Source organism: Ambystoma mexicanum, chromosome 9 (assembly GCF_040938575.1).
Source record: "Ambystoma mexicanum isolate Mex_15411 chromosome 9, UKY_AmexF1_1, whole genome shotgun sequence".
Lineage (NCBI taxonomy): Eukaryota > Metazoa > Chordata > Amphibia > Caudata > Ambystomatidae > Ambystoma > Ambystoma mexicanum.
In genome coordinates this window covers 1,073,699,348-1,073,725,686 of record NC_090931.1, presented here as the reverse complement: position 1 = coordinate 1,073,725,686, position 26,339 = coordinate 1,073,699,348, and the positions used below count along the sequence as shown (strand labels likewise).

The 26,339-nt window shown below is 47.2% G+C and overlaps 1 protein-coding gene across 13 annotated transcripts in view; it reads left to right on the top strand.

Annotated features, from left to right (window-relative positions):
• Positions 1 to 26,339, top strand: part of PKP4 (plakophilin 4) — a 1,672,883-nt gene that overhangs the window by 801,318 nt on the left and 845,226 nt on the right. For 11 of the 13 annotated variants that reach the window (XM_069616385.1, XM_069616390.1, XM_069616389.1 and 8 more), the window contains one exon: positions 744 to 935. The exons of the other annotated variants lie outside the window; for them this stretch is intronic. In XM_069616385.1, the coding sequence (XP_069472486.1) occupies positions 744 to 935 (192 nt within the window). The remainder of the gene's footprint in view (positions 1 to 743; positions 936 to 26,339) is intronic. 13 annotated transcript variants of the gene reach the window in all.

The window sequence follows — 26,339 nt, the reverse complement described above, 5'->3', positions numbered from 1 at the left end:
CTGGACAATTACTTCAGTGTTCTGACTGAAAGACTTGGTTGTTTCCTTTAATCAAATGCATGACTTTGAGTTGACCAGACCTGTCCTTGTTACTTTAGAGTGCCCATGCCATTGGGACACTGATTTTTCCGTTTGTAAGCATTCGATTTTTAAAGAGAATCTACAAATCGCTAGTGCCGGATGCTAAAATCTATTTCATTTTTTTAATTGACGGACATTCCGACTGGGGTTCCCAGAATGCATTAGCTCCGCAAATGAAAGCATGGGGCTGAAAAGGCAGTGCGACAGTGATCTGCAGTCACCCTAGGTTAAGTTTCCGTTATCACTATTTTCATTGTGTTTTTATAGAAAACACTTAATGGTACAAAGTAGAAAAACATCGAAAACCAAACTACTTTGCCTCTGCATCTCGGCCATATTCTCAATTTGCTTCTGGAAAAGAGATGGTTGTATTATTTATATATAATTCATTGTTGTTAATTCAGTCTTTAAGTGGTTGTTGGTTATAAGAAAGGCTTAGATCTTCAGCTGTGACGGGTGCCTTCATTTTACAAGATAGGATTGGCATGCTTGAGGATGCAGTGTACAGTGGATCCTTCTGCATTGCCTATAGTTCTACACAAACTGCATCTGCAATGATGTTGAATGTGTTTAGCTCATACAGTATCTGAATAACTGCTTTCAGAATGGTGGCAACGAAGTCCTAACACTTGTTCACCCTGCTGTATGTTGTTTGTTTTCAGGCTTGAGAAGTTCCTATGCTAGCCAGCACAGCCAACTTGGGCAAGAACTACGGTCATCTGCATCACCCGACTTGCACATCACACCTATCTATGAAGGGCGTCCGTACTATAGTCCTGTTTACCGCAGTCCGAACTATGGAGCAGTGGAACTGCGCCATGGCCCTCAATCGGCAATCTATCGCACTGGATCAGGTAGGGTTTCATTTTTGGGGAATGGTGTACATTAACACCTACTATAGTAACCTTAAAACGCTTTCCTTATTGTTCAACTTTAAGAAATCTTTTTCTGATGGGTCTGGAGATGTACCATTATTAAACGTCAAATGTATGGCCGCCTTTAATAGTCCAGGTGACTGCAGAGATCTATGATGTGGAATCGCATACTATCAATAGTCTAGTGTTCTATGCAATTTTGCCTGGAATTGCCTCTATACCCTTCTGCTTAATGCCATTATTTTCCAGACTATTTTTAGCCTTCTATATGGTCTGCCCTGTCCCTGTGCAAGTTCATTATCTACTTGAATAGTCTGGAGTTCACTCCAGTTAGAAGGTAAAACCTAAATGGGAAACTCTGTGATGGAGCTTTTAATTCCACCTGTGCCACCTTTAAATGTGGCACAGGAGAAGAAAAGAAAGGATGATGGATATTTAACCAGTCTGAGTTGTTTCAAACAACCTAAGCATCTTTCAAAGTAATTACAATCGCATTGTGCAAAAAAAATCTGTGTGCTGGTCTCAAAACTATTAATACAATTTCAGGTAACAACTCTCCTTGCATCTATATTGCATTTTAGGGTCTAGCATCATCTTGAGAAATTAATTCAAAATTTCTTGTGCACATTTTTGCTCTCAGAGGAGAAATAGCATTTTCAGTTAAGCTTCACAATGTCTTTCAGGAAAGTGGTTTGTCGCAGCAGGTAACTAGATCTTGCCATGGTATAGTTTTAGAGGGTGGGGAGTTGTATTTCATTGCTGGGTAGAACAGCAGGCAGCATATTTGAATTCAAGTAGATGTAGACTGGGGGCATCTTTTGGGTGCACCCAGTCTAGGATATGGTCAAACATGAGTGGTATTTATGAAACTCCCCCAGGGTAACTCGGGAACCGGTCAGTTTTATTCCATTGTTTGCTGCTCACCAAAATGTTGGTCTACACTAACCAGTAGTTGTGGAAGCATGAGCGACATACAGTATGTATTGCTATATGCGATTTTAAATTTCTAGAGCGCACACCAATCGCATGAGCATTTTGCTACTAGTAAGTGTGACTAGTCTTGGGTGCTATATCTGTTTGATCGCTTAGTTGGGGAATGAAGCATCTAATGGCGGCGATTGGTAATCTTTTTATTACCCTACTATGGATAGTTCCCAAGTTGGGAGTGACAAAGGTTTCTATATCTACGCTGCAGTACTTGTACAGACTACCCCCTCCCCAGGATATGCTGGGATTTAGTTCCACATTTTGTGCAATTAGTAAGATGGTATTGTGGCCCACAAATGTAAATTTTGCAGCAGGTTTGCTTAATGAAAATGTCGGTATATAAGCTACCCTTACAGAAGGAGTCAACTAGGTGAATGATGTGAATATCTTGGGGGCACTGGAGCTGTTGAAATACAAAATTGTCATTGTTTTATAATTCACATAAATCAAAATGAGCATTTGGTAAAAAGCTAAATATTTTTTTTGTTTTGTTTGTGGGACTTTGGACATTTTGAGGCAAGTTTGAAAATTATGTTTCTGGATTTTGTTGGGACCACAAAATCGCTGCAAGCAGGATGATCTACTTGTGGACTATAACAAGATGGACATACTCCTACATCCTATCCCCTTTCCTCCATCCTGTATGGGCGTCCTGCTCTATGGAAGGGAATGGTACCCTTTTTCAACAGAAAAATAACACTTTCCTTTAAATGAATATGCGCGTATGGGCGCAGCCCTGGGAACATGCACTCCCTGAACCCCGCCCACCTGCACCACACCGCAGTCCTCTTTTCCGCGTCGACTGGATCGGACCGCTTTCACCAGCGCTCCTTGGTGAGGCCTCAAGCCTTGTAATTTCATGCGCTTTCCCTAATCTTTTGTTTGGTAATTTTCAGGTATTTGGGAACCCCGTCCACCGGTGCCCTAGCCTGTCCCTGGCGCATGTCAACCGCAGATGACTTCAGCAGGTGCCTGTTGTGTGATGATTACTTTTCCACATCGGATCGGCACAAGCTTTGCCTACGGTGCCTTGGTGAAGACCACAGATGGGAAGGCTGCTCAGCGTGCAACGCTCACACCCCAATCCCTCAGACTGGCGCGGTGGAGAGATTTGTTCTCCAGGACTCTGCCGTAGAGCATTAAGGAATACGTACGCAGGAAGACGAAGAAGGCAAGCGTACTCTTCTCAAAAGCACCTAGCAGGAGCGGCTCCATCCCGGGGAAGCCTACTGATGGGAGGGGTCAGACCCTCACACCAGCAGCAAGGACACACACTCTTGTAGTTACCGGCTTAACGGCTGAGGGGTCTAATGGCCCTACCAGTTCCACCGCTGATGGACCTAGTGGCTCTGGTGCTGGGCACACGCTCTGGGGGGAGGGGGGTTGCCTACATGCAGCACAGGCAACACTAACCACCACATGGCTGATGTCCAGGGTGGGGCTGAGCTGATGCGTCCAGGCATGCAGGCCGAGCTTAGGCCGACGTCCAGTGGCATGTGCGGAAGGCACGGACAAAATGGCAGCGCACACAGACAAGATGGTGCCCAGGACAGAAGCCTGCCAACCTGGTGAACCGCAAAGGCGCGCACCTGTGGCTAGGGCAGATTGGGGTCCTATGACTGCGGTCACGTGGACCACGTTATACTTGAATTTCACTGGTCAACCACGATACCATGAGGGCATCTACTTGCAAGGAGGGAGCTGACAGTAGGCCTTTACTACACCACAGCCAGTACCGGTGCAGAATCGCATTCAGCCTGCTTGCAAGGATCGTTTTTCTGACCCTCATGTGGTCTCCACAGATGGGGAATGTCCTTAAGGGCATAATCCAGGAGATGCTGCCTCCCACACCACTGCCCCAGCCGGTGCCTGCACAGCCTTTACCTCCACCGTTGCCCATGCTTACAGTAATTCCGGTAGCGGCACCTACATACCCAGCTCCAGCGCCTGGGCCTTCTTCAGTGGCAGAAGTAACACCTGCGGACCCGGGGGTCCCCTTCTAACACAGGTGACCAACAAGACACCGATGAGGAGGAGCAGAATACACCTTCAGCAAGGGCATTCCATGAAAGGATTGCCGGGTTAGCTGATTACCTGGGTATTCCTCGGCCCCCGGACGCAAAGTTCAGGCAACCGTAGGGAGACACTCAGCTCTTGTCAGTGCATCCACTGCCCCTGTCTGCAGTAATGGCGGTGGCATCTATGAATGCCAAGCCCAGCCCTTCACCACAGGCACAGCGACTTCAACTTTGCTGGGCAAGGAAGAGAAAACACTTTAGCCCTACGGGACGGTCTACCCGAATGCGGGACTTCCTTTGGCCAATGCTGAGGCCATCCTGGTAGTGGAGAGAGATGGCAGACTTCTTTCCGGATATTCCAGCTAACAAACGAGCCTCTTTCAAAGCAGGACTTGCAGAAGAGAAACACGTGGCACAGGATATCATGGAGTCCACGGTGGCGCACATACTGCGAGCAGGGCTATCTGTGTGGAGACTGACATGGGAAGGATGGCATGGCTTAAGGCAACCAGATTAAATCATGTTCAGGTCAAGATCCTAGACCTACCCTTCGAGGGCAGGGACTTGTTCCAATCCTCCACGGATGAGGAACCAGATGGAAAGAACCGCTCCCAGACGGCCATGTCCCTGGCCATTCACACCAAGCCAGTGGCCAAAACCTTCCCGCAAGGCCACTTTCGACCAGAGGCCGATCCTTCGGCGGTTTCCAGGTCTGCCGGTCCGGGCAACTGGACAGGTCACCCAGCCAACACAGGCAAAAACACCAGAAGTGTTTGCACAAAGGTGTTTTTCAGTCTCCCTCTGTCATCTGATCCGACCCCAAAAAGCAATGACAGCTCGTCTCAGGTCCACAGCACCCCAGTCGGGACAGGCTGGCCCTGCATAGTCGAGCCTGGCCTTCACGGACTCATGAGTGAATTTGGTGGTCTCTTGGCTTTCAACTTTCCTCCCTGTTCTCCCCCCCCCCCCCACAGATCGGGACTCCTTCACTCTTGGTGGTGATTTGTTTCCCGGCTGGAGAGAGAGGCAGTGGAGGTTACTCTCCCTCAGCAGGGGCAGGGCTTTTACTCAATCTCTGCCATTCAAATGAAGAACCAGGTGTCTGCGAGTGGTCCTAGATCTTGACTTCCTGAATCTATGCCTACCTCTGCAGAAGATGAAAATGGTGAGGCCAGTGCTTATAGAGGACATGCTGTGTGGAGGGCGACTGGCCGTGCTCTCTGGATCTAAAAGATGCATATTTGCATGTCCCCATAGTGCAGTCTCATCAATCCTTCCTCAGGTTCTGGGGTTGCACTACCAATACAAGGTGATGCCGTTCAACCTGAACTAGGCACCGAGGGTATTTACAAGACTGAACACGGTGGCAGCCCTGCTCAGGTCAGCAGGCCTCCATGTGTATCCTTACCTCGATGACATGTTAGTCAGAGGAGGGGGAGGGGGGTGGCACCGGAGGTTCTCATCTACCTTCGGGATGTACTCCAGATCCTCTGGGATGAGTTGTGGGTGTACACTTTTCCTCCTACCCCGCTCATCCACAAGGTTGTTTGCAAGATCAGACAATTCCGGAGGCTGCGTCTCATCCTCATAGCGCTGCAGTGGCAGGCCAGGCCTCGGTTCCCGGACCTCTGGTTGGGCTGACAGCTGCCCGAAGTCCCAGTCCTGTTCGGGAAGGGCCCGCTCCTGATGCAGCTGAGGTGGGAGGGGTGATTCACCCTTGCCCGCAGAGGCTAGCCTTAGAAGCTTGGTACCTGAGCAGGTGAGACTGCAACATCTCCAGCTGTCCCTAGACAACCTAGAAATCATCCAGGGAGCCAGGAGTCAGGCTACTCGAAAGCAGTACAAGCAAATGGACCAGGTTCTGCTTCGGCCCAAAGGAAAACCGTGGAGCCACTATCCTGCACTCTGGACCACGTGTTGTCTTTCTCGGCATATTTAGCCAGATCAGGGGTCCAGGTTGACACCTGCGGAACATTCCTAGCGGCCATTGGCGCATACAGGAGCCCAGACAGGTTTTACGTTTGCCTCTGCTAATCCAGTGGCGAAGAGGCATCTAGCGGGGTTGACCAGGCTTTACCCTCTTGTCAGACTCCCGCACCAAGTCTGGGATCTTAATATTTTGCTTAGCACACTTGCACACATCATTCGAGCCCATGGTCACAGTGGACATCAAATTGGTATCGCTCAAAACAGTGCTACTAGTGGGTCTTACTTCATCTCGCAGAGTTCGTGAGATTCAGTTTGTGGTGGCCTCTGAGCCCTACACTGTTTAATCGGGACAAGGTTGTGCTCCGCACACAGCCCAGGTTTCTACCAAAGGTGGTCTCCTCTTTCCACATTAACAAAGATTGTGCTCCCGAATTTATTTCCAAACCACAAGGAAGACTCTGAAAAGGCTCTCCACTGTCTGGACATCAGAAAAACTCTGAAATTCTCAACGGGACTAAGGCCTTTCGCAAGACCGCATTATTTGTCACATTTGGAGGCTCAAGACTGGACAACAAGCGGCCAAGGCTTTAATAGCCAGATTGAGGACTGCTGTCATCCAAGAGGCATACAAGGCTCACCGCAGTGTCACTAACTCTTTGGCCCTTGTCACTACAATCCAACAGGCATGAGAGATTAGCAATATCCTGCTATGTGGCCTGTGTGGATTTTAGTGCTATATTTGATACCGTAGACCATGCATGCCTATGGAATAAGTTGACCACTTGGGGTATCCCACTGGGGTCTCCTTAAGAGGATTATTCTCCTTCATGACCAAACGAGCGTTAATGTTATGCTGGACCAGCATAGCCGTGCATTTACCTGGATCTTTAGGGGTTTAAAACAAGTGTGCATTCTAGCCCGATGCTTTTTAACCTCCATCTGTCTGATCTGGGATGTGCTCTTAACAATGTATCAACCATTACCCCGAGGCCCAAACTTGGTTCCACTGTCTGACATTGGCTAGGTTACGCAGATGATGTCATCCTCGACCTCACCACTGGTGGTCTTTGTAAGGGTGTCCCTAATTATGCTCACACCAGAATAAAAACACCCCTCTAGGGAAATGCCCAAAAGTCTATCTTGTAAGGATAAAAAGTTTAATCTTACAAAAATGAGGATGGTAGCAAAGGACTCTGCTGCCAAACGGTCTTCTCCTGTCCCACTTCCATTCCTTCCTGCCAAAGTGGTGCCAGGCAGGAATTTTTATAGGCCTGTCTTGCTTTATTGGCATTACTGGATACAGGCATGGTTTCATCCCAATCCGTCGTCCTTCCATTTTTTTTAAAACCTTTTTTATTGGCTTTTTGTTAAACACAGCGATTGGACAATGAATAGGTTCATGAAGATACCATCATGCCATGACAGGCCAACAGATTTGAACAATAGAGAGGGGAGGGGGAAATAGGGAAGGACAGCAAGACAAACGGGTAGGGTGTCAACACCGGGAAGGGAAGAACAAGGGGGAAATAAGACCAACCAGTTTTGCTAATACGTTGCATGTTCACACCTTTTCAGCAACACTGTTCCCTGGTTAGTTAAATGCATAAGTCACTGAACCTATGTAGTCTGCTTGGCAGGGGAGAGCCCACACCGCAGCTAGTTGTCTGTTTAGTAAGTTAAAAAGCAAGGTATAGTGGCTGCCAGGGTTTATGCGTTTGTAACGCTCACCTGGTTCCCCCGGAGGCGCAGGTCTTGATCTGGTGAGGATACTGTCTTCAGTGTTAGACACAGGGTTCGTTTTGCTCCCGGACTGGGCCCCCTTCCCACCGACAGTTTAAGCTGAAGAGTGAGATGTCTGCAAGGGTAAACCAAGGTATTAGTGTTTGGAAGGTTCGGAAAGTTCCTAGCCCCTCTCGCCCTTTCTTTCCCCGTGGAACTGGGTTGATATTGCGCTTACCTTATATAGGTAAATGCCGGGCTCTCCATCCTGCGTCTTGTGCAGGGGCGCTGGATCCAGTTGCTTCACTGGATGCGAGCTCTGCCTCTTGATAGCAGAGGATTTGCTGAGAGCGAAGACGCCGTTAATGCACGAGCGTGCCTTGTAAGTATTAAAGTTCCTTTTGCATTGTTCTCTTCTCTTTCTTAAGTCTGTAGTCTGTCTTTCCCTTTTCAGATGCTGTGACGATGAAGATTATCCTTCTAATGGCACGTAAGTAGAAAGACTGCACTAGCGCTGGAGAATGCTCCGTAATGTCTCTTTTGTCTTTGCAGGTGCTGAGGTGCAGCGCGAACAGATTGAAAGCGACGGGTAAGCAGTCTTGTAACTAAGCGTTACTAACCGATGTATCTTGCCTTGCAGGTGCCGGAATGCAGCGCGAGCTGAGTTGGAACGGGCGTAACACAGGTAAGCAGAACTTGTAGTTGAATATTACTGACCGATGTTCTCTCTCTTTGCAGATGTCTGATGCCGGAAGAGAAAGGCAGAAAAAGGCGCCTTGGATGCTGCCGTTGGATTAGGTAAGTAGATTCACTGCCTTTACTTTAGCCTAACCTGTGCCTTTGTTTTGCAGGAGCTGCAGAAGACTGAAGATTGGATTCCAGCAGGTTATTTCGTGTTCACAGGATCTGGAGCTGGAGGTTTCCTGGAGCTGACACGGTGAGCGTCTTGCTGCAGATGCAGAATAACGCGAAGCACGTGAAACCAATCGGGTGTGGTTTAAATAGCCTTCTGTAGTGCTTAGGTGTCTCCTTCCACGGCCCCACCCAGGTAAGAAAAGAGTTCCAGATTTCTAGAAGAGTTCCTGTGTTCTGCTTCCAGGGAGTGGCTCCTGCTCCACCCAGATAGAAAAAGTAGTTCCAGGCAGAGAAGGATCAGGAGACCAGTTAGCTGGTAAGTAAGCAGCATGGTCTGCTACAGGTAGGTCCACCAAGCACTCTTATCTAATATGAGCCCGGCGCTTCCTGTGCCGGGACCAGTCACCATCATGAGCCTGGCGCCACTGGCGCCAGGACAAGGTCCAGAGGGTCCCTATAGGGACTGGCTGGTTCCTGGGATCAGAGTCATGGGCCTGCTTCCAAGGTCGTGGGGCAAGTCCTGACCCCTTGGAAGCAGGGATCATGACAGCGTTTGTCATCCGAGGGATACAGTGCAGAGTTGACCAATGCCTTGCATGCCTCAAAGAGGCCCACCTTTCCACCATGCACATCTATTGCCTGACCTCATGCCGTTGTTTCAGCAGTACTCCAGCGCTGCAGTTCTCTTAACCACACCTCGAACTTCGACTTTTTTGATTTGCACGCCATAGCTATGCACCTCTTACCCAATATGCAGGCCAGGTCCATAAATCTGGATGTTTGTGCTCACTAGTTCTGGTATACATCCCTATGGGGTCAATTTGTATCTGGTGATCCCAGCGTATTCACAAGTAAGTTTGATCTTATTCAAAAACCTTTATACAGTTTCACATTCCCAGAACATGTGCATTATGAGCGTCCGCCTGACCACATCTGGGGCAGTCAGATGTCGCATCTTTGCTAAACTTGGCAACCTTGGCCGGGGGCAGATATGTGCGGTGCATGACATTGACCTGGAGAAGGCGAAATCTCGCATTACGTGAAACATTTTTGCCATTATCTGTTTGTGGGCTACAGTACATTGTCAGCACCATTAGACCGCTCAGAATTGGAGAACACTTATCCACTATTCGGAACCAGGATGCAAAATATCCACTGGCCAGTCATTGGCAAGCATGTCACCAAATGGACTGTAAAGATGACATTAAATTTGTGGGGTTAATGAAAGTAACATTACCACAGAGGGTGGCAATCTGACCTTAAAACTCAGACAACTTGAGGCAAGACTTATTTGTAAATATAGGACTGTTTACAGGGTCTTTAATTCGGATCATGAATTTGCAGTCTTTCTGTAAACACCCTTAGGATTTTAAGATGTTTGTTTGTCCAATACATATGTATCTTTCGTCCCACATTTAGTGGGTACAATAGTATGCCAGTCAACACCTACGTTTGGTTTGTTCAATTTATCATATTGCTATTTATATTATGCAAAGGGGCTTCCTTATATGGATAACGGGACGGGACTGGTTAAGCTGCCAATTCAGGGTTTCATTATGGTTTACTGTATAATGACAACCTCCTTGCTGGGTCTGCCCTTAGTTGAATTTGTAGGGACAGCCATGCGGGGCAATCATGGTCTCTAGCAACCTTTTAATATTAAAATTAACATTCTACCATACGCACTCATTTACCTAACATTGTCTGCTAAACCTTTAGCATGTGTTTGTCAGCACCGCAAATGCAGTGATTCAAGGTTCTTGGTCAGCTGCAATATAGTGCATTGCTTAATAAATGGCAGCAAATGCTTTATATACACCTAAGATGGCGGACCGTGTAGGTCGCAGTATCACATTAACAAGTCAGCTCCAGTCTTTACAATAACTCGAACAGTGACTGCTACTCGCATTTGTGAGCTAGCGCTCGGGCGAAACCCATCAGTTTATTTCATTTTCCGTTCAGGTAAGAAACTTGTAACACGGTCCCTGGATTGGGACATGCTAATTAAGCATTTGTCTAGACGGACTCCTGGAACTTGTTAAGAACAATTTATTTATTTTTATTTATTTTGTATTTAATCTGTTTAGATTTTTACAAAGACGTTTTGATTCTAGTGAAAAAGAGGTTTAGTGTTCTGATTGTACGTTCACTTAGTAGGCCTAAAAAAAAGAGAACTTGAAAACTGAGAAAGAAAGAAAAGCTTTGCGGCTAGATCGGGTTCGTCTTACTAGAATGGCTAAGCCTGTTTGGGCTGGGGTTGAGGTTGAGAAGCCTTTTCCAAGGCGATGTTTAGGAGTTTGGTTGCTGCAATAAGCCATCTAGTTTGGGCTCCTGTGATGAGGCGATTCCACCAAATGTCCTCGTCTTCGACGTAAGAGTTTGTAACCATGGGGTGGATGAAAGCTTTTCTTTCTTGGTCAATTGCTGGACATATCATCAAGAGGTGTCTGGCTGATTCGGTGGATTGTGGATCTTTGCAGAGTCTGCATACTTTATGATCTGACGCTGTTCGAATTGCTAGGATTTCTTGAGTTGGTAGCAGGTTTAGACAGGCTTTCAATAAGGTTCTCATTAGTAGTTTGCTAGGATATTTAAAGACCGGGGGCAGATGGGCCAGTAATTTGTTCGAGACTGCTTTCTTTACGTGAGCGGCGGTGCATTAGCCAATGCACAGGCTCGGCTTTAAGATTCTGCGTGTGCATTCCAAATCGGCTCGAACTGCATTTGCACACAATCCTCTTATTAGTTGCTGGTCACTTGTATGTTACGATATCCGCGCAATTTGTTGCAATATTGTCGGTTATTTTTTAATTCTGGATTAACGCATCGTGGGGCAATGTTTTATGCCTATTTGGAACTGGACCTATGTCTGCTTAATCGGGTTCTCGCTTTAATATCCAGTTTGCCACAACTGCCAAGCAAGAGAGGTAGGATTGGTATTAATACATAGTTATTGACATGATGTATTGCGTATCTAGTTGTTCATTGACAGAGTCTTAGTTAACAATGGTATTAGCCTATGATGGGGCTGCAATTGCTAATATATTTCTCTTTTCTTGCAGTATTTGTTGTGCTGCTTTGAAAAAATTGACTTTCTAAGCAAGTCGTGCTATTTGAGAAGGTACACAATTAGTTCTGGTGTATGTTCCACCTTTATGCCCAAGCATCTGAAACAATCGTGTTACCGTTACAATCCCCAGTCAAGTGTGGAGGTTAGCCTGGTGTCGTTCAGCCCCGCTCGAGGGAGAATGCATGACTCATGTTTATTGAATGTGATCCCCGACAGTCTGGTAAAGTTGTCTAGTATTTCAAGTATCAGGGGCAGATTGTGTTGAGGCTGGCAGAGGTAAAGTAACACGTCATCTGCATACAATGAAAGTGAGTGGAATTTCCTATGCATATCCCGGCCTCCAGATATCCGTGCCTAAGGTACGCTGCAATAGGTTCCAGTGCCAGTATGTAGAGCATCGGGGAGAGGGGGCACCTCTGGCGTTTCCCTCTACGATTGTCCAACAATTTTGCTATATGTCGCCACGTTCTAACTCTAGCGGTGGGAGAAGTGTAAAGCATCTTGAGCCATCTCTGAAAATGCACCCCAAATCCGAAGGCCTATAGTGCAGCTTCTATCCACTCCCAATTAACAGAATCAAAAGCTTTTACTGCGTCGAGCGAGGCCACCACATACTGCTCTGGACTTCCATTTGTCTGTTGAATTGTGTTGCAGCCTGTGCAAGTTTAGGATGGTGCTGTGGCCTGGTACATAACCAGTTTGATTTGAGTGTGCTAGCGTCGCTAGGCACTGCTGGAGACGGGATGCGAGCATTGTTGTCAGCAGCTTAACATCAGAGTTCAGCATAGCCAGTGGTCTGTACAAGTCACATGTATCTGCCAGTTTCCCAGACTTGTGAATGGGTACTACCCATGCTTCTCTCACTGTGTCGGGGTGTTTCCCTGTCTCAAAAGCCTCAAAGACCTTCAGGCGCGTCAGTGCCAATACCCCTTTGTATGACTTATAAAACTTGGCCGGCAGGCCGTCGCTTCCTGGCACTTTACGAGAAGCGGATGCAGCAATCGCTTCTTCCAGGTCTTGTAGGGTAAAGGGTTGATCTAAGAGGTCACGTTGACCACTAGTAAGTGTGATTTCAGTAAAAGCATCTGCTAATTCTTCCACTGAGAAATGAAGACTGTGACTATATAATGTAGTGTAATAAGTGGCGAATGTCATTAATAGTGGATTGTGCTCTCGAGGGTTCCCCACATTAGTCTCTCAAAAGCATAATCAGCATTTTGTGGTGCTCCTTCCGGCATAGCCATGCTAGGAGTTTCCCTGACTTGTCTCCCTCTGCGTGCGTGCGCTATTTCAGTGGCATAATCAAACTTTGACTACTGTTCCCAAGTGGTCTGATTGTTGAGCCCGGTCTCTCGGAGGGGTTGTTCTGCTGCCTGCTCCATTGGTTGTTTAACTTGTAATTCCTGCACCTTACTTTCAAGAGCTTCAAGCTCTATTTTCAATTCTCTTCAGACTCCCCCAGCTCTAGCAATGACTTCTCACTTATTGACCACCTTCAAGGTTTCCCAGATCGTTTCCCACCTTCCTACACTGCCAATGTTATCTTCAAGATGGGTCAGTGCATTGCGAAGTTGTCCATGGAATGCTGGATCTAACAGGGCGTCTGTGGGTAGGCGCAATGTCAGGACAGGGGCCCGTGGTATCCTACAATCCCATACCACAACGAGAGGGTGAGTGATCCGAGATCACTCTGCCCATATACTCTGCACTAGTAAAATGCTGCAAGTGTTCAATACCTACAAAGAGATAGTCCAACCTTATATGCAGATAGCGTAGTGAGGAATAGCAGGAGTATTCAGTCAGATTCGGGGTGAATCTCTCGCCATACATCTGTGATGGCTAGGTCGTTGAGAGCAGTATTGAGCTGCTCCCGCTGGGGAGGTTCCAGACCTTAAGTGGTGTGGATCTGTCTCGTGCAATGTCACGGACACAATTAAAGTCTCCGCCCCATATAAAGAAAGCGTCCCTGTGGGGCACTATACAGGTGGTTAGCTTTTGGACATGTGTTGGTATGGCATGGTTTGGAAAATAGGAATTGACCGACTACCTCCACACCCTCAATGTATCCTCTGAGGATGACCCATAGGTCAAAGTCACTGTTTATGTACTGAATGGGAGTGCGCTATTAATCCATCTAAGGACACCCCATGCGTATTTAGAATATGGAGCCCCGTATACTGCCCTGTCCCAGTACTTCACCACCGACTCCTGCTTTTTGGCCCTCAAATGAGTTTCTTGTAACAAGGCAACCAATATTTTCTTACGCTGGAGGTATGACTTGACTCTATTCCTATGCATGTATGTGCCAAGGCCTCACATTCCACGTGATAACCTCTGTCATACTATCTCGTACTTGTTTTGCTAGGGAGCACCAAAGTTCTGTGTACCGACAGTTGCATGAGTGTTTAAGAGGTGAGAAACGAGAAACCTACCACAACCGCATTGGTTGGATAAAACATGCAATACTTAAACCACCCCTGGAACGTGGGGTACCAACTACGCCCAGCAGACAGTCTGCTCAGGCCTTCTGATGCCAACCAATGTTGGCCAGCACAAGCCAAGGAATACGACAGGGACTGCCTGTCGACTATCCGTATGGATCAGGGTGGGTCCCATTAGAGCGCAGTGGGCTGGGTTTCAAGCCCCTGTGTAAGAGCTACTCCATTTATTATAATATATAAGCGTTCGTTTATTATGTTGGTTCAAAATGAGAGGGGGTAGTTACAGACGTCTTTCCAATGTTTGGGTATTCCGTGCCAGTCGGAGGCGCCGACCAACGGCAAGTAATGTGTCTTACGTTAGTCACCGTCCCCTGAAGCACAGTGTCTTCATCTGTGTCCAGATTATTATGCTCTAGCCACATTACCACCTCCAGGCTCTCAGATCTTGATTTGCCTGCGTAGATCACTTTGAGTCTCGCTGAATACGTAAACATGTTCCTTATTTCTTTCTTACAGAGCCTGGCCTTGACGGATATGAATCGGTTCCACTGCTGTTGCACTAGGGGTGTGTAATCTGGATATATGGCCACCTTTGAACCTCCATGTTCTATCACTCTGCCATCTCTGGAAAACTGCAGCAGTACTTCCCGATCTTTAAAATTCAATGTTTTAGCTATGATCGGGCAGAGATGCGACCCAGGCAGGGGCTTCTTTTGAAGGGGTCTGTGTGCCCTCTCGACTGAATCCTTGCGTCAATTTGCTTGCGCCCACTTCCTGCTGGAACACATTTTCAATATATGTTGTGGGGTCTCTGCTTTCCTCTTCTTTGTTCCTGCAAGAGCGGCCCTCTGCATCCTCTGCTCGCTGCTCTAGGAAGCGGTTCCTGTTTTCCAGGGTCTTCAATCTGGTTGTCCAGTCAATAGTCGTAACTACCTTTGTGACTCGTTCCGCCAGGGACCTCGCATTGTGTCACAAGAGTTGTACGTCTATTTTAACCTAGTCAATTCTGTGTTCCAGAGAGGCCTGGAGTGCAGCTATCGCCATCAACACCTTATCTTCTCGTTGCTCTAGGTGTGTTGCTTTGTCTGCTGTAAATGTGTCACCCTTCGCTGCAGTTGGCGCCTGTGCCTTCCCATGTCCTGCAAAGGAATCCGTTATGGTGCCTTTTTGTTTATGCTTGGTGGTCGCCATATCACTGCTCTGAGGAGCTGACAAAGCTTTACCATTGGCAGGGCTGAAGTATTGCCCTGAAAGGATTTTCTGTTGTGTTGGTTCCTTCTGGTGTGGGCAACCGTACAATTTCAAGCGCGGGGAAATACCAACTGTATGCCGTAGTGGTTACAGTGATGAAGCAATAAGCCACGTTCCAGGATTTGCGCGATCGTCCCGAAACAGTAGTTGTAGTCTGTGTAAGTAACCGAAGAACAGCGGGCTGTCAACCTCCTAGTTGATGTCTGCTCTGGGGCGGACCGTAATTTGCCAGTCAGCGCTCCAGTGGGCAGGCTTGGCTTTGTCTAGTAAAGTGGGATCTGCCGACCCCAGCTCGTCATCCCAGAGTTTGCAAGGACCTGTGTACCCAGTTCCTGAGAGGTCCTCTGATGTGCGAGCCTGTGTGCATAGAGCACCTGCTGCGATAGTCAATGCCTGGACACCACTGGTTCGGTCCCAACTAGGATGCTGCACACTAGTGCCAGATGAATGTTTTGGTGTATGGTAACAGTGCAGGAGGGGCCTCACCAATGGTAGCGTGTGGAGCCCTGTTAATGTCTATTGCTGAAGAAAAGGCAGCGTAATCACTTACCAGGCCCCTTTAGGAACATCTCTTCGCTGGAGGTTCGTAGTCCTAATACACAGGCGTTAACCGTGGCAATGTGTTTGGTAGGGAGATCAAGCTCTGTGTAGTGCAGCAGGTGAAGTCGGTGATCGCTGTCCCAGCCAGACCTGTTCCTTGCTTACGTTCCAGCATCTACTTAGCTTGTCCCAACCCCCAAGCCGCTGGTAAGCAGCTGAATTAACTATGCTGGTCTCATCCTCGCGCCAGCAATCCAGCCGTGCAGAGGGTGCCTGCTCTTCTACACTTGGTTTGTGGGAGCAGTAACGGTCTTGCTCCGCCAGCAGGTGTCTGCTCGTTGCACGGATCCAGGGAGTGCAGTGAGGAGCCCGGTCACCCAGCGCAGCTCTTTCCAGCCACTCCGGCCGTCTCGTGGGGCCAGTATTAGCAGCCGACTCCCAAGTGGAGGCGGGTGTATGCCGCTCTCCTGACTGTCTCAGTTCCACAGCATACAGGTTCAGCGCCGGGCTCCCTGTGGTCATACACTGCACCCTCACTAGGTGCAGCGACTCTCGGCTTGGTTGAAAGGATCCCTCACCGCGCCCTCAGCCAAACCGCAACCAGGTATTTGAACACCCTCCGTCCAGGGGCGTCACCAGGCAGTACATTGCGTCGTGCCTAGAACCTCCTCGAGCTAGTTCCAGTCGCAGCTATAGCCCAAACCTTGGGAGGTCCAGCGGGCTCGACGGCCTCAGTCTGGTCATGCTGCTCCGGCAGGTTGCTACGTCCCAGAGCTGGGCTCCTCTTCAATGTAGCTGCAACACACTGCAGTCACGCGGGCAAGCCGCCATTTTGTGTTCACTTATGGAGCCGCACATTCTGCCTGCCGCCAGTCTTCTCCTCCGGTGCAGGCTTTCTCAAGTTACTGGAGTCTGGCAGCGGAGGTTGCCCGGGAGCCATACCAGCCAGTTAATTGTCAAAATAAGGCAAAATTAACTCAGTTTCAAGGATCTATACAGGATTCACACCGGAGCGCAGTCTAAACACAGCCTCACGCCATGAGCTCCAGGCCACACCCCTTCAGCCGTCCTCCCATAATAGGGATGCTCCAAAGCCTTATTTTCTTTTTTGTCAGCAGTTTTGTCAGAGCATGCTGTTCATTTTGCTAGCTCATGCAAGAATACACTGTAGCTCATGCTTTCCTTCATTTTGCTACCTATGAAAAAGTTATGCATAAAAAGATTTTCCAGACATTCTCTCCATATTCCACTCATTCTACTGTTATCTGGGCCCTGTAGGATCCCCCCCACACTTAATATTTATAATGTCCCATTGCCAAATTTTGTCGCACAGAGTAGGTAAATGCCTTTTTTAGCCTGCATGGACCATTGACGGACAGACAGCTGCTGAGTCAGTTTGTGTGCTCTGCTAGCCTTAGTGGCGAACACCACGGAAGTGCCTGTAGTCCATTTTTAGCACAGGCCATATTCTTCCTGGGAGGAAAGGGGAGTTTTTGACTCATACTGCACTAGGACTTTACAATGCATAGGATCTGACATTACAAATCTATCCAGCTAATAGTTAATTGTGCTTTATATTTAAACAAGAAATGCCTTTTTCAGTGCCTGCCCATGTCTGTGATTATATATGCATGAGAAAGCCTTCCCAGTGCCCCTCCTCTCCCCTAGTCCATTATAGCACCTAAAAGAGGTCTTGCCTAACTCTAAAGCGCTTGGGGGGGGGGGGGGGGGTGCGAGAGGATCCTGGTTCCTTCCCAACATCTTCAATCCTCGCTCAACAACTTGAATTCTTTGGTAATTAACACTAACAAAACAGATTATGGTCTTCAATCCAATTAGGAAACAGTCACAAAAAGGGGGTGCGTATTGAAGAGGTCTTTGTCTACAAATATTTGGGAATTCACCTAGACTGTAAGGTCAGAAGTAATGCTCATTTAGATCAGGTGAGAGCAATTACATCTCTAACACTGGGACGCGTCAGCACATTTGCTAACCCGGGTACGGGGGGGGGTTTCTCCCTCCTCCTACAATTGTATCAGACAAATATTAACTCCATCATTATGTATGGGGCTGCTACTTGGGCACTAGCCAACTTGGAGAAGGTGGGCCAATTAGAGCGCTCCATCTTAAAATGATTGAGACTTCCCTCTTGCACCTCAATTGAAATGGTAACCTTGGTATTTAAGTTCATGCCCACCATTCAAAAGGTCTAATTGAGCTGTATAACAACACTATGGAAATTGGCTAACAATCGTATTACCACCCTACAGGGATTGATATGTTTTGCAATCTAGATCTCTGTTGATGCCTGACAGCCACATTGCCAAGATAGCAGCTATCGCAGACAAATGGGTGGTATTTTGGGTGCCACAATCAGCCTTCAAGCTCCTACGGTAAACCACCATATCACATCTCCACGCTTACTCTCTTCCTTACACCGGCACTCAACTAGAACACAGCGATACTATGACACCATTCAGTATAGCTGTTCCCATACCATCATCTGCCTCATACTCCCGATCACCCTGTCTAAACACTGCTGGCTACACACCCTCCAGCTTAGGCGTTCTCCTCGGGCTTAACGCAGCCAGAATCTGTCTGGATAAAACCTGCCAGAACGAACACATACTCTTGATCTCCCAACCACCACACCTACCGCTAAGAAGCAGCTATCACACGAATGCCACACCAGCTGCACACATATCCGGTGCTCACATGCACCTTTGACTCTCTACTTTCTCTACAGACCTGAACTTCGGTTCCCGAGGGCGTTCAACCTACCAGCGCCTTGAGACCATACCAATGGTACATAAGGCTCTATATAAATGCAAAGTAACATAACATCTATAAATCTCATATGAAACACTCTGGCTGATTTTGGCCGGGAACAAGCGACTGTCAACTTGGCCACTCACTCTCACGCTCTGGTGTATACGTACATTTTATCCAGGAAAGAGAGAAAGTGGCAACATATGTTAAGTGTCTCATTGGGAATAAGCTGCTCTGGGACTACCTGAAATTAAAAACTTGGTTAGCGCCAAGGAAATTGTGGGTGTTTGAGCTCAGATACCAAGAGAACAGTCAGTGCCTTCTGTGTGGCGAGGGAATGCTGGAAACGGTGAAACACCTGCTGGCGCAATGAGTCACTAAAGACCTTAAGGCAACTGGCGCTGCAGGTTTATGTGGGAATATCTCAATAGAAGGTATTTGGGCTTGTTCATGAGTGGGGAACATGAAGCATGTATTATATAATTAACATTACTCTGGCGAAAGGTCTACACGATTTTTAATAATTTACCTTGAGCTGGGTTTGGCTTGGCTCATTTGGGTTGGACACCCAGCTTACATTTTAGGATTTCGTCAGGGTTTCATGATTTAATCTCATATTTTCGATGGGAATTTTACGATCTATGAATTTCCGCCCATTGTGTTTTAGGTAGTATTGGGGATTGGATTTGTGAAAAGTTTGTAATAAACTGTAGCAAAATAAATAAGGTCCAGTGCCTGGGATTGTTATTGTATGCAGGTGTTGGTTATATTGGTTGTGTGTAGTTTGACAAGCCCATGGGCGTGTATAGGAGAAGAGATGTGTATAGTAGGGGAGCAGGAGCGGGGTGGTTAGTACATTGGGTATACAAAGTTCTTCTCAGTGGCTAATCTTCAATCTATCTAAATGTGATGCATTGCTAATCTTCCCAATGTCTATTGTAACACAGTTCATACCCCCAAAATGCATTTTGGCGCAACACATTCCATTTCCCTCAAAATACATCTAGGTCTGCTGTCCTAGTATACATGTAGGGGAATCCCATTTCCTTCCGCAATTCAGTACAATGGCTAACTTTGAAGTGTATCGCAATGGCAGACTATGGAGGGTAGCACAATTCAACTCTGAGGCTAATTGTGTTAGCACTGTTTACATAGTGTAAGAGTGGCTGGGTTTTTGAAGCACAGTAATGGTTGTGCTTCCCGCCAGTGTTGCCTTGCAGTGGCTAGTTATAGGGCGTGGCAACATTAAGCACAAATTAGCTATGGTACGGAACACAATGGCTCACTATGGGGCGCAGTACAGTTATATCTCAGGGCGCAACAGGGGAATATTACGAGACTATACCAACAGTTAGAATTTGAAGTATGGCTACCATACGTAATTTAGTATAGATTTCTTATGCACTTTGAGTGTCAAAATGGCTACCTTACACAATTGAGGTAGTTGATAGTAGGTAGTAAGAGTGGTGGGGTTTTACTGGAGTAGAGTAATGGCCGTACTCCCCGCCCAGACCACACTTAACCTTATCAGTGGCTGCTGGTTGACTGAGGCAGGTTTCCCAGGTGACCACAGGCAAACATGCCTTATGAGGCACTCCATATGTAGCACATCACTAAACCTCCTTCACCAATATCCTGTGAAGAGATGGAGAACAAACTAGACAGTACGCAGGGGAAGTCCCACTTCAGCATGCTTAAACTGGGAGGTGGAGACCTTGAGAATGGGAGACGCGAAGTCTTAAATAACCTGGCCGAGGTATGCTGAGAGAAACTTGGATGCGCGGAGTCCGATGCTGGAAATATGTGCAGCACCCAACGCATGGGGTGGGCACAGAGGAGACTGGGGAGAATGGCAGGCTTCTTGAGCCTTAACAGGCAACAAGTGGTGGTGTGGCTGCGGACAAGAAGCAGTGGACCTGGAGGTCCATTAACAACACTGCTGCTACTCCCATTGAGGTATCGCGGAATGAGCCGAATAAGGAAGGAACAGAGACCATTCTTAACGCTTCTGAAGAAACAAGTAGCCAACCTGACAAGTGATGGTCCCAGCATGGTATGACCCTGGTGGCGTTATCCCTCGACAAACCAGGTAACTGGCAAAGCAGGAGACCCGTGAGGGGGCACCGAAGAACATTCTTGGAAAACTCATGCTTGTCGGAGTCAGGACAAAGTATTAAGAATACATGAAGAGTGAGCTCATCACTGGAATGCTCATACTCGTCCCAATCAAAACAAGTCCCAAGAGTATGAGTGAAAGCCATTACTGGAACATTTATACTCGTCCCAGTCAATCCAAAGCATCAACATTATATGAGAAGAGTGAGAATCATTACTAGAAAGCTCATACTCGTGCCAGTTAAGTTAGTGTAAAGAGAGGGAAAGAGTGAGAACTAATACTGGAACAGTCAAATTTGTACCAGTCAAGATAAAGAGTGGACATTAAATAAAAGGAAGATCTTAAGGTTGAATAATGAGAAAGGGAAAATCTTGTCCTATGAAAGGAGAGGGGCTAAGTTAATTAGAGCAGAACAAGAAAAGACTAAGAAGGAAAAGAATCATCAACTGAAAGTCGGTTGAAACCTTGAAGAGCCCAGTTTCAGAACTGTATGAGTTGATAAAAGCAGTTACCCAGAACTTCCTACGGATACTTTACTGAACTCGGTGGAAATCACCTTAGAGGAGAAGGGAGTAATCCTCCTGTACCTTTGGTTGTTCAATTAGTTATGGGGTTAGGATAAGATAGTTTGGACAGTGGACTGATCTTGATTTGGATTCTCACTGACTAGCACCTTAATTAGTTTCGCTAAGTAGGGAACACTTTGTATCGGTAGTCCTGACCTTTCAGTTAACAAACAATACCAGTGAGATGAAAAGTCAGTCAGTGTTCATCTGTCCCGCCACAATCCCAAATTGTTGGAACACACACGCTTGTAAAATTCACTGACATTCATATCAAAGTGACCCACCACGAGCATCATTGTGAAACATTCTGAAACCGGTTAAACTTGCCTGCAAACATCAATCTACTAAACATCAATGAAACAAAAGAGGCTCTTAATAGCAACTTTTTACAACTCTTCTCCTGACTAACTTTGTTTATTGTTCTTGAAATACAATAAAAATCAAACAGCAATTTAAAGAAAATCCTTATAAGCACAAACTCCTGTGTCATGGCCATGGGATAAACCAACTGTTTGGCACATATTTTTAAATGTCTAGTTTCTTTACTATAGATTAAAGAAAAATAGTATGGGGATTAGGTTATTACATGATCCCACTGATGGTTACAACTTAAATACTGTAATAATAATCATTTAAAAAAAACTTTGAATGCAGACCTAGCTTTGAGAGTGCTTAGCAAGTCTTGAGAGTAAGAGCACAGTGAGGGCATCAGAAATGCAAGGGAGCATGGAGCTAACAATTAGAAGGGCTGGCGAATTTGGCAGTAAGGGATCTACAAGCAACCAGGGTAGGAAACTGGGGCGGAGGGGAGCACATCACCCAGGGTAGGAAGGGAGTTAAGGGTGTGTGGCCCTAGGTGTTGTGGAACAGCCATTCCTTTAAGAGTGAGGGTCTTAAGCTCCTTCCTGAAATGTAAAAGTGAGGGGGTGAGTCTAGTGTTAACAGGCAGTTGGTTCTAGAGTCTGGGGGTGCAGACTGATAAGGCCTGTCTCTGGTTCTTTCCTTCCTCCACTGCTGGAGTTCAAGTCTGCACATGTCCTTACTTCTCACTTTAGATGATGCATCAGCATTTTAAGATGCGTGTTTTTTTTCCATTTTTATTTATTGAGCATTTGTTAGGCGCTTATACAACAAATTTGTATTTACAGGCTCCACATGGCAAAGTGGGGAGGGAGCAAGGGGAGTAAATAATAATGGCAAAAAACAGATGTACAATCGTGGCCTTTCTAGGCCTTGACATTTGGACATGCAAGTGAAGCGGAGGAGGTAGTGAAAGGAGGGGACGGTGGGAGGGAGAAGGTATGGGCAAGTGCTGGTGAGGTTAGTGCAGAGGGGTTCCAGGGGAGGAGGCCGCTGGCTAAGTGCTAGGGCGGAGGTATCCCAAGGGTGGGATGCAACCGCCAGGTAGGGGGCCTACAAGGTCTGCGCTGGGGGGGAGGGCTACTGGTGTTGACTGGGCAGGGGCCTGGTGTCTTGTAAGATTCATGAAGGTCCAGGCCGCCAGTCTCAGCGGCAGTGGGGTGATTAGCAGGGAAAGGAAAAGTAGAGAAAAACAGTTTTTAGGAGTTCCTGGGAACTGTAGGAGATCCGACTCAAGACTGAGGGGCAGGGGGGCTGTCCCAAAGAGGCATAAGCCGAAGAGAGACCTGCCCCCACTCTGTATAGTTTGATGAGGGTCAGGGTGATGTAGTGTAATTTTGAGTTTTGAGTTGTAAAGCAACATGTAGAATAAAATGCCTGGGTTCCTGGTTTGTTGCCAGAAGGTATTCCAGATGGGAGAGGGCCAATGCATGGACAGCAGATCTGAAGTTGTTTTCCGGCATGAACAGCTTAATTTTCCACAGGAGGGAAAGTTGGTACCAAGCTGTGTCTTTCTTGCAATATGCTGCTTGAAGGAGAGGGATCTGTCGATTGTCGAACCCAGGGGACTTGGTGCAGATCGTCAGCTAGGTTGTGAAGCCCTCAAGATTCATAGCGGAGCGCCAGGTCTGGATGTCGGGTTGGTCAGCAGTAGGAATTCAGTCATGGAGGGGTTGAGCTTCAGATAAGCACTGGGCATCCAGGACTGGATCTATGTGAGGCAAGGCTTGAGTCAGTGGATGTCTTAAATGGAGGATATCCTGAGGGTAGAGCTGTCTGTTATCTGCGTTGTGGTGGATGTTTTGTGGAGCTAGGAGGGTTCAGAGCAATTCCATGTAAAGTTGAAGATCTCAAAGTAGAATATCTGTGCAGTGGGGTTAGTTATTTGGAGAAATCCGTTTGGATGACTTGGTGGTTAGAAAGGTAGAATTCAAATGGTTTTACTAATACCCCATCTACTGTAGCCAATGCTGCGGTCGAGGAAAACCAGGAGGAAGGGATGGCCATCATTGAGGATGTTAAGGGAATCATTGATTACATTGATGGTAGCTTTTTTAGGCCTGCATATGGGTCTGAAGAGCAATTGGTAGGACTAAATGAAGTTTGATGCTTCGATGTGTTGGAGGGCTTTCTCAAGGACCTTGCCTATGTGATGGGGTGTAGTTGCTGAGGCAGTCATGGTCCTGAGAAGCAAAAGGATTGCTCTGTTCTTGTGGGTCATGGGGAAGGTGCTTTGAGTGAGGGAGCGGTTGATTCATCTTGAATTTGGAGACCGGGAGGATGTCTTCTGCATTAGATGTGGCCTTGAGGCATGGTAGAGTGGTTGTGAGGTTTCCCTTGGTGCATTTCCTAAATTGTCCAGGCAGTGGTGATTTCGCGTGATGAGATGTGTAGTGTGCTGTCAGTTGTAGCATATTTGGCTATGTGCTGATAGATTATGCTTATCTTGTTGATGAAGAAAAAGTTGATGCCACTGGAATTTTCAAGGGAGTGCATTACGGGTGGTTCAGGCAGATGGTGGATGCAATGCTTGATTGCTTTGAGGTGGGCCCTGCTTTTATTGTTGCCCTGGGCTATGGTACTTTTGTAGTAGTTGTCTTTGGTAGTGGTGATGGTCTCTGTGTAGCATGCAGTTCCTTGAGTTTGGTCAGGTCAGATGCACTGCAGGATGTTTTCAAAGTCTTTGCTTGTTTTCCAAATGGTTCTTTTGTTGAAGTTGAGTACTTGACTGTAGCATAGTGCGGATGGATTAGGTGTCAGGGGGTTTCACTGGGGCCTGGTGGTTGATGTTGGTTTTGAGGGTAGTGGTAAGTTCTTGGAGAAGTGTGCCTCAGGCCTGGTTTGTCTGAGGTAGATTGGTCCATGTGAGGTGGAGGTTGGTGAGGTCTTACGTGAGAGCCTCCACTTAAAAGTTCTTGAATGATCTGAAAGCTTGTTTGCTGTGTTTCTGTATGTACTTGAGTGGGGTAGTGCAACTAAAGTCAAAGGGCATTGCCAGGTGCTCCGACCAGTTGAGTGGAAATGGAGCTGTGACGGACGGAGGGTGTGTAGGATAGTGATGAGGCCATGGATATTACCCTTCCTGTGAGTTGCGTCTTTCCTGTGCTGTGTGAGGTTGTATGTAGAGTAGGCAGTGGAGATCTTCCTTCATTGACTTGGTTGCTTAGTTTCCAAGAATGCTGAATACGTCAAGGATGATGTTTGCATGGGAGGTGTTGGGCTTGGGTGGTCTGAAGGCGAGGTGGTATTGTGACTGTCCATTGGGTAGAGCGGGAAGTGAAAGGGTATGCATTTATTTTTCTGATGCTTGTTAATCTGCTTAGAATCACATGCTGTGCATATGGTCCGACATCCAGTGGTAACCGCAGAGTATTGCATTTTGTCTTTCGGGGACCGAAGGGGGACGTCAGCATAGGCGTGTCTGTAACACTATCCCGATTGTGACGTGTAGTGTACCCAAAATACCTCGCGTGCCAATGTCCCTCAGATTGTTCTTTTCCACCCAGAAAACTGGTCGTTTCTTTTGCGGAGCTCTTCATAAGAGGCATTGTTAAGCTTTGTTTACCGACTTTGTCGGTTATTCCCCCTAAAGTCACTTCGACTGTGTTAAAATAGTAGGGGGGGGGGGGGAGAGTGGGGTCGGGGTGGTCATATCTTCCACTATGTATCTCCTCTTCCCCTTCTTTACCCTCTAGGTCTGGTAATCACATTCATTACCTTTCGCTATGGAAAGGACACATTTAGGTTTTGCCCCTCTTACAGGGTCAGATACCCGTGGAATGACTAGCACGATAAGAAACACACAACCCCAAACCCAGTTTCGACGATTCTGTCGAAACGGAAAAAAGCGCAGACAGGACCGCCGAAGATTTGGACGGATTCCTCTGATCTTGAAGATCAACAGCCTTCCCCGCATCCGCAGCAGCGCCTTGCAACTAGGCCTTTGAAAATAAAGGGCGCAACCTCAAAAACACACTTGGCCAGCGAAGTGCGCTCAGCTGACACTCTAACGCCCCCTAAGGCCCCGGTAGGAGAGAAAGCTACCGCTAGGCCTTCTAGTCTCTGGGTAAGCGAAAAATCTACTTCTAGGCCTCCTAGTCGCTCGGTAGGTGCAAAATCTACCGCTAGTCATACAGCACGGCCCGCTTCGCCGGACATTGACGAAAGCATTGTGAGAATTACTTTGGAAATGGGGCTGAAGCCTAAAGAGTTGACGAAGCGCAAGGAGTGTGCCGCGGACACATCGAAAGCCGCGCCACAGCATCCCAAGTCTTTTTCTAGCGCTATTAGTAACACATTTCGACACCATATGATATGATAGTTTATTTATATAGCGCCTATACACAATGTGTTTCAAAGCGCTTCAAGGCAAGGGAGGCAACAAGGGAAAATACAATGACATTCTTACAGGCAATGAACAGTAAGGATGTGAAATTAACTAACTATCGTACTAGGCCTGACGACATTTCAGATAGTGCAAGAGCTAAGACATAGATAAGGAAGGAAGGGAGGGAGAGAGTGGGAAGGAAATGGAAACAGACAGGCGACTACCATACTAGGCCTGACAACATTTCAGATAGTGCCGGAGGGGGGGGGGTGGGGGGGGAACAGTAAGGGGATGGGGTAGCGACAGACGAGGTTGCTATCGTACTAGGTCCAGGGACAATTCTGAGAGTAAGTGCATAGAAGAAAGTAAGGGGAGGAGATAGGAAAAGGGAGAGGCGAGGGGAGGAGAGAACAGAGTAAGCAGTCAAAGAGTGGA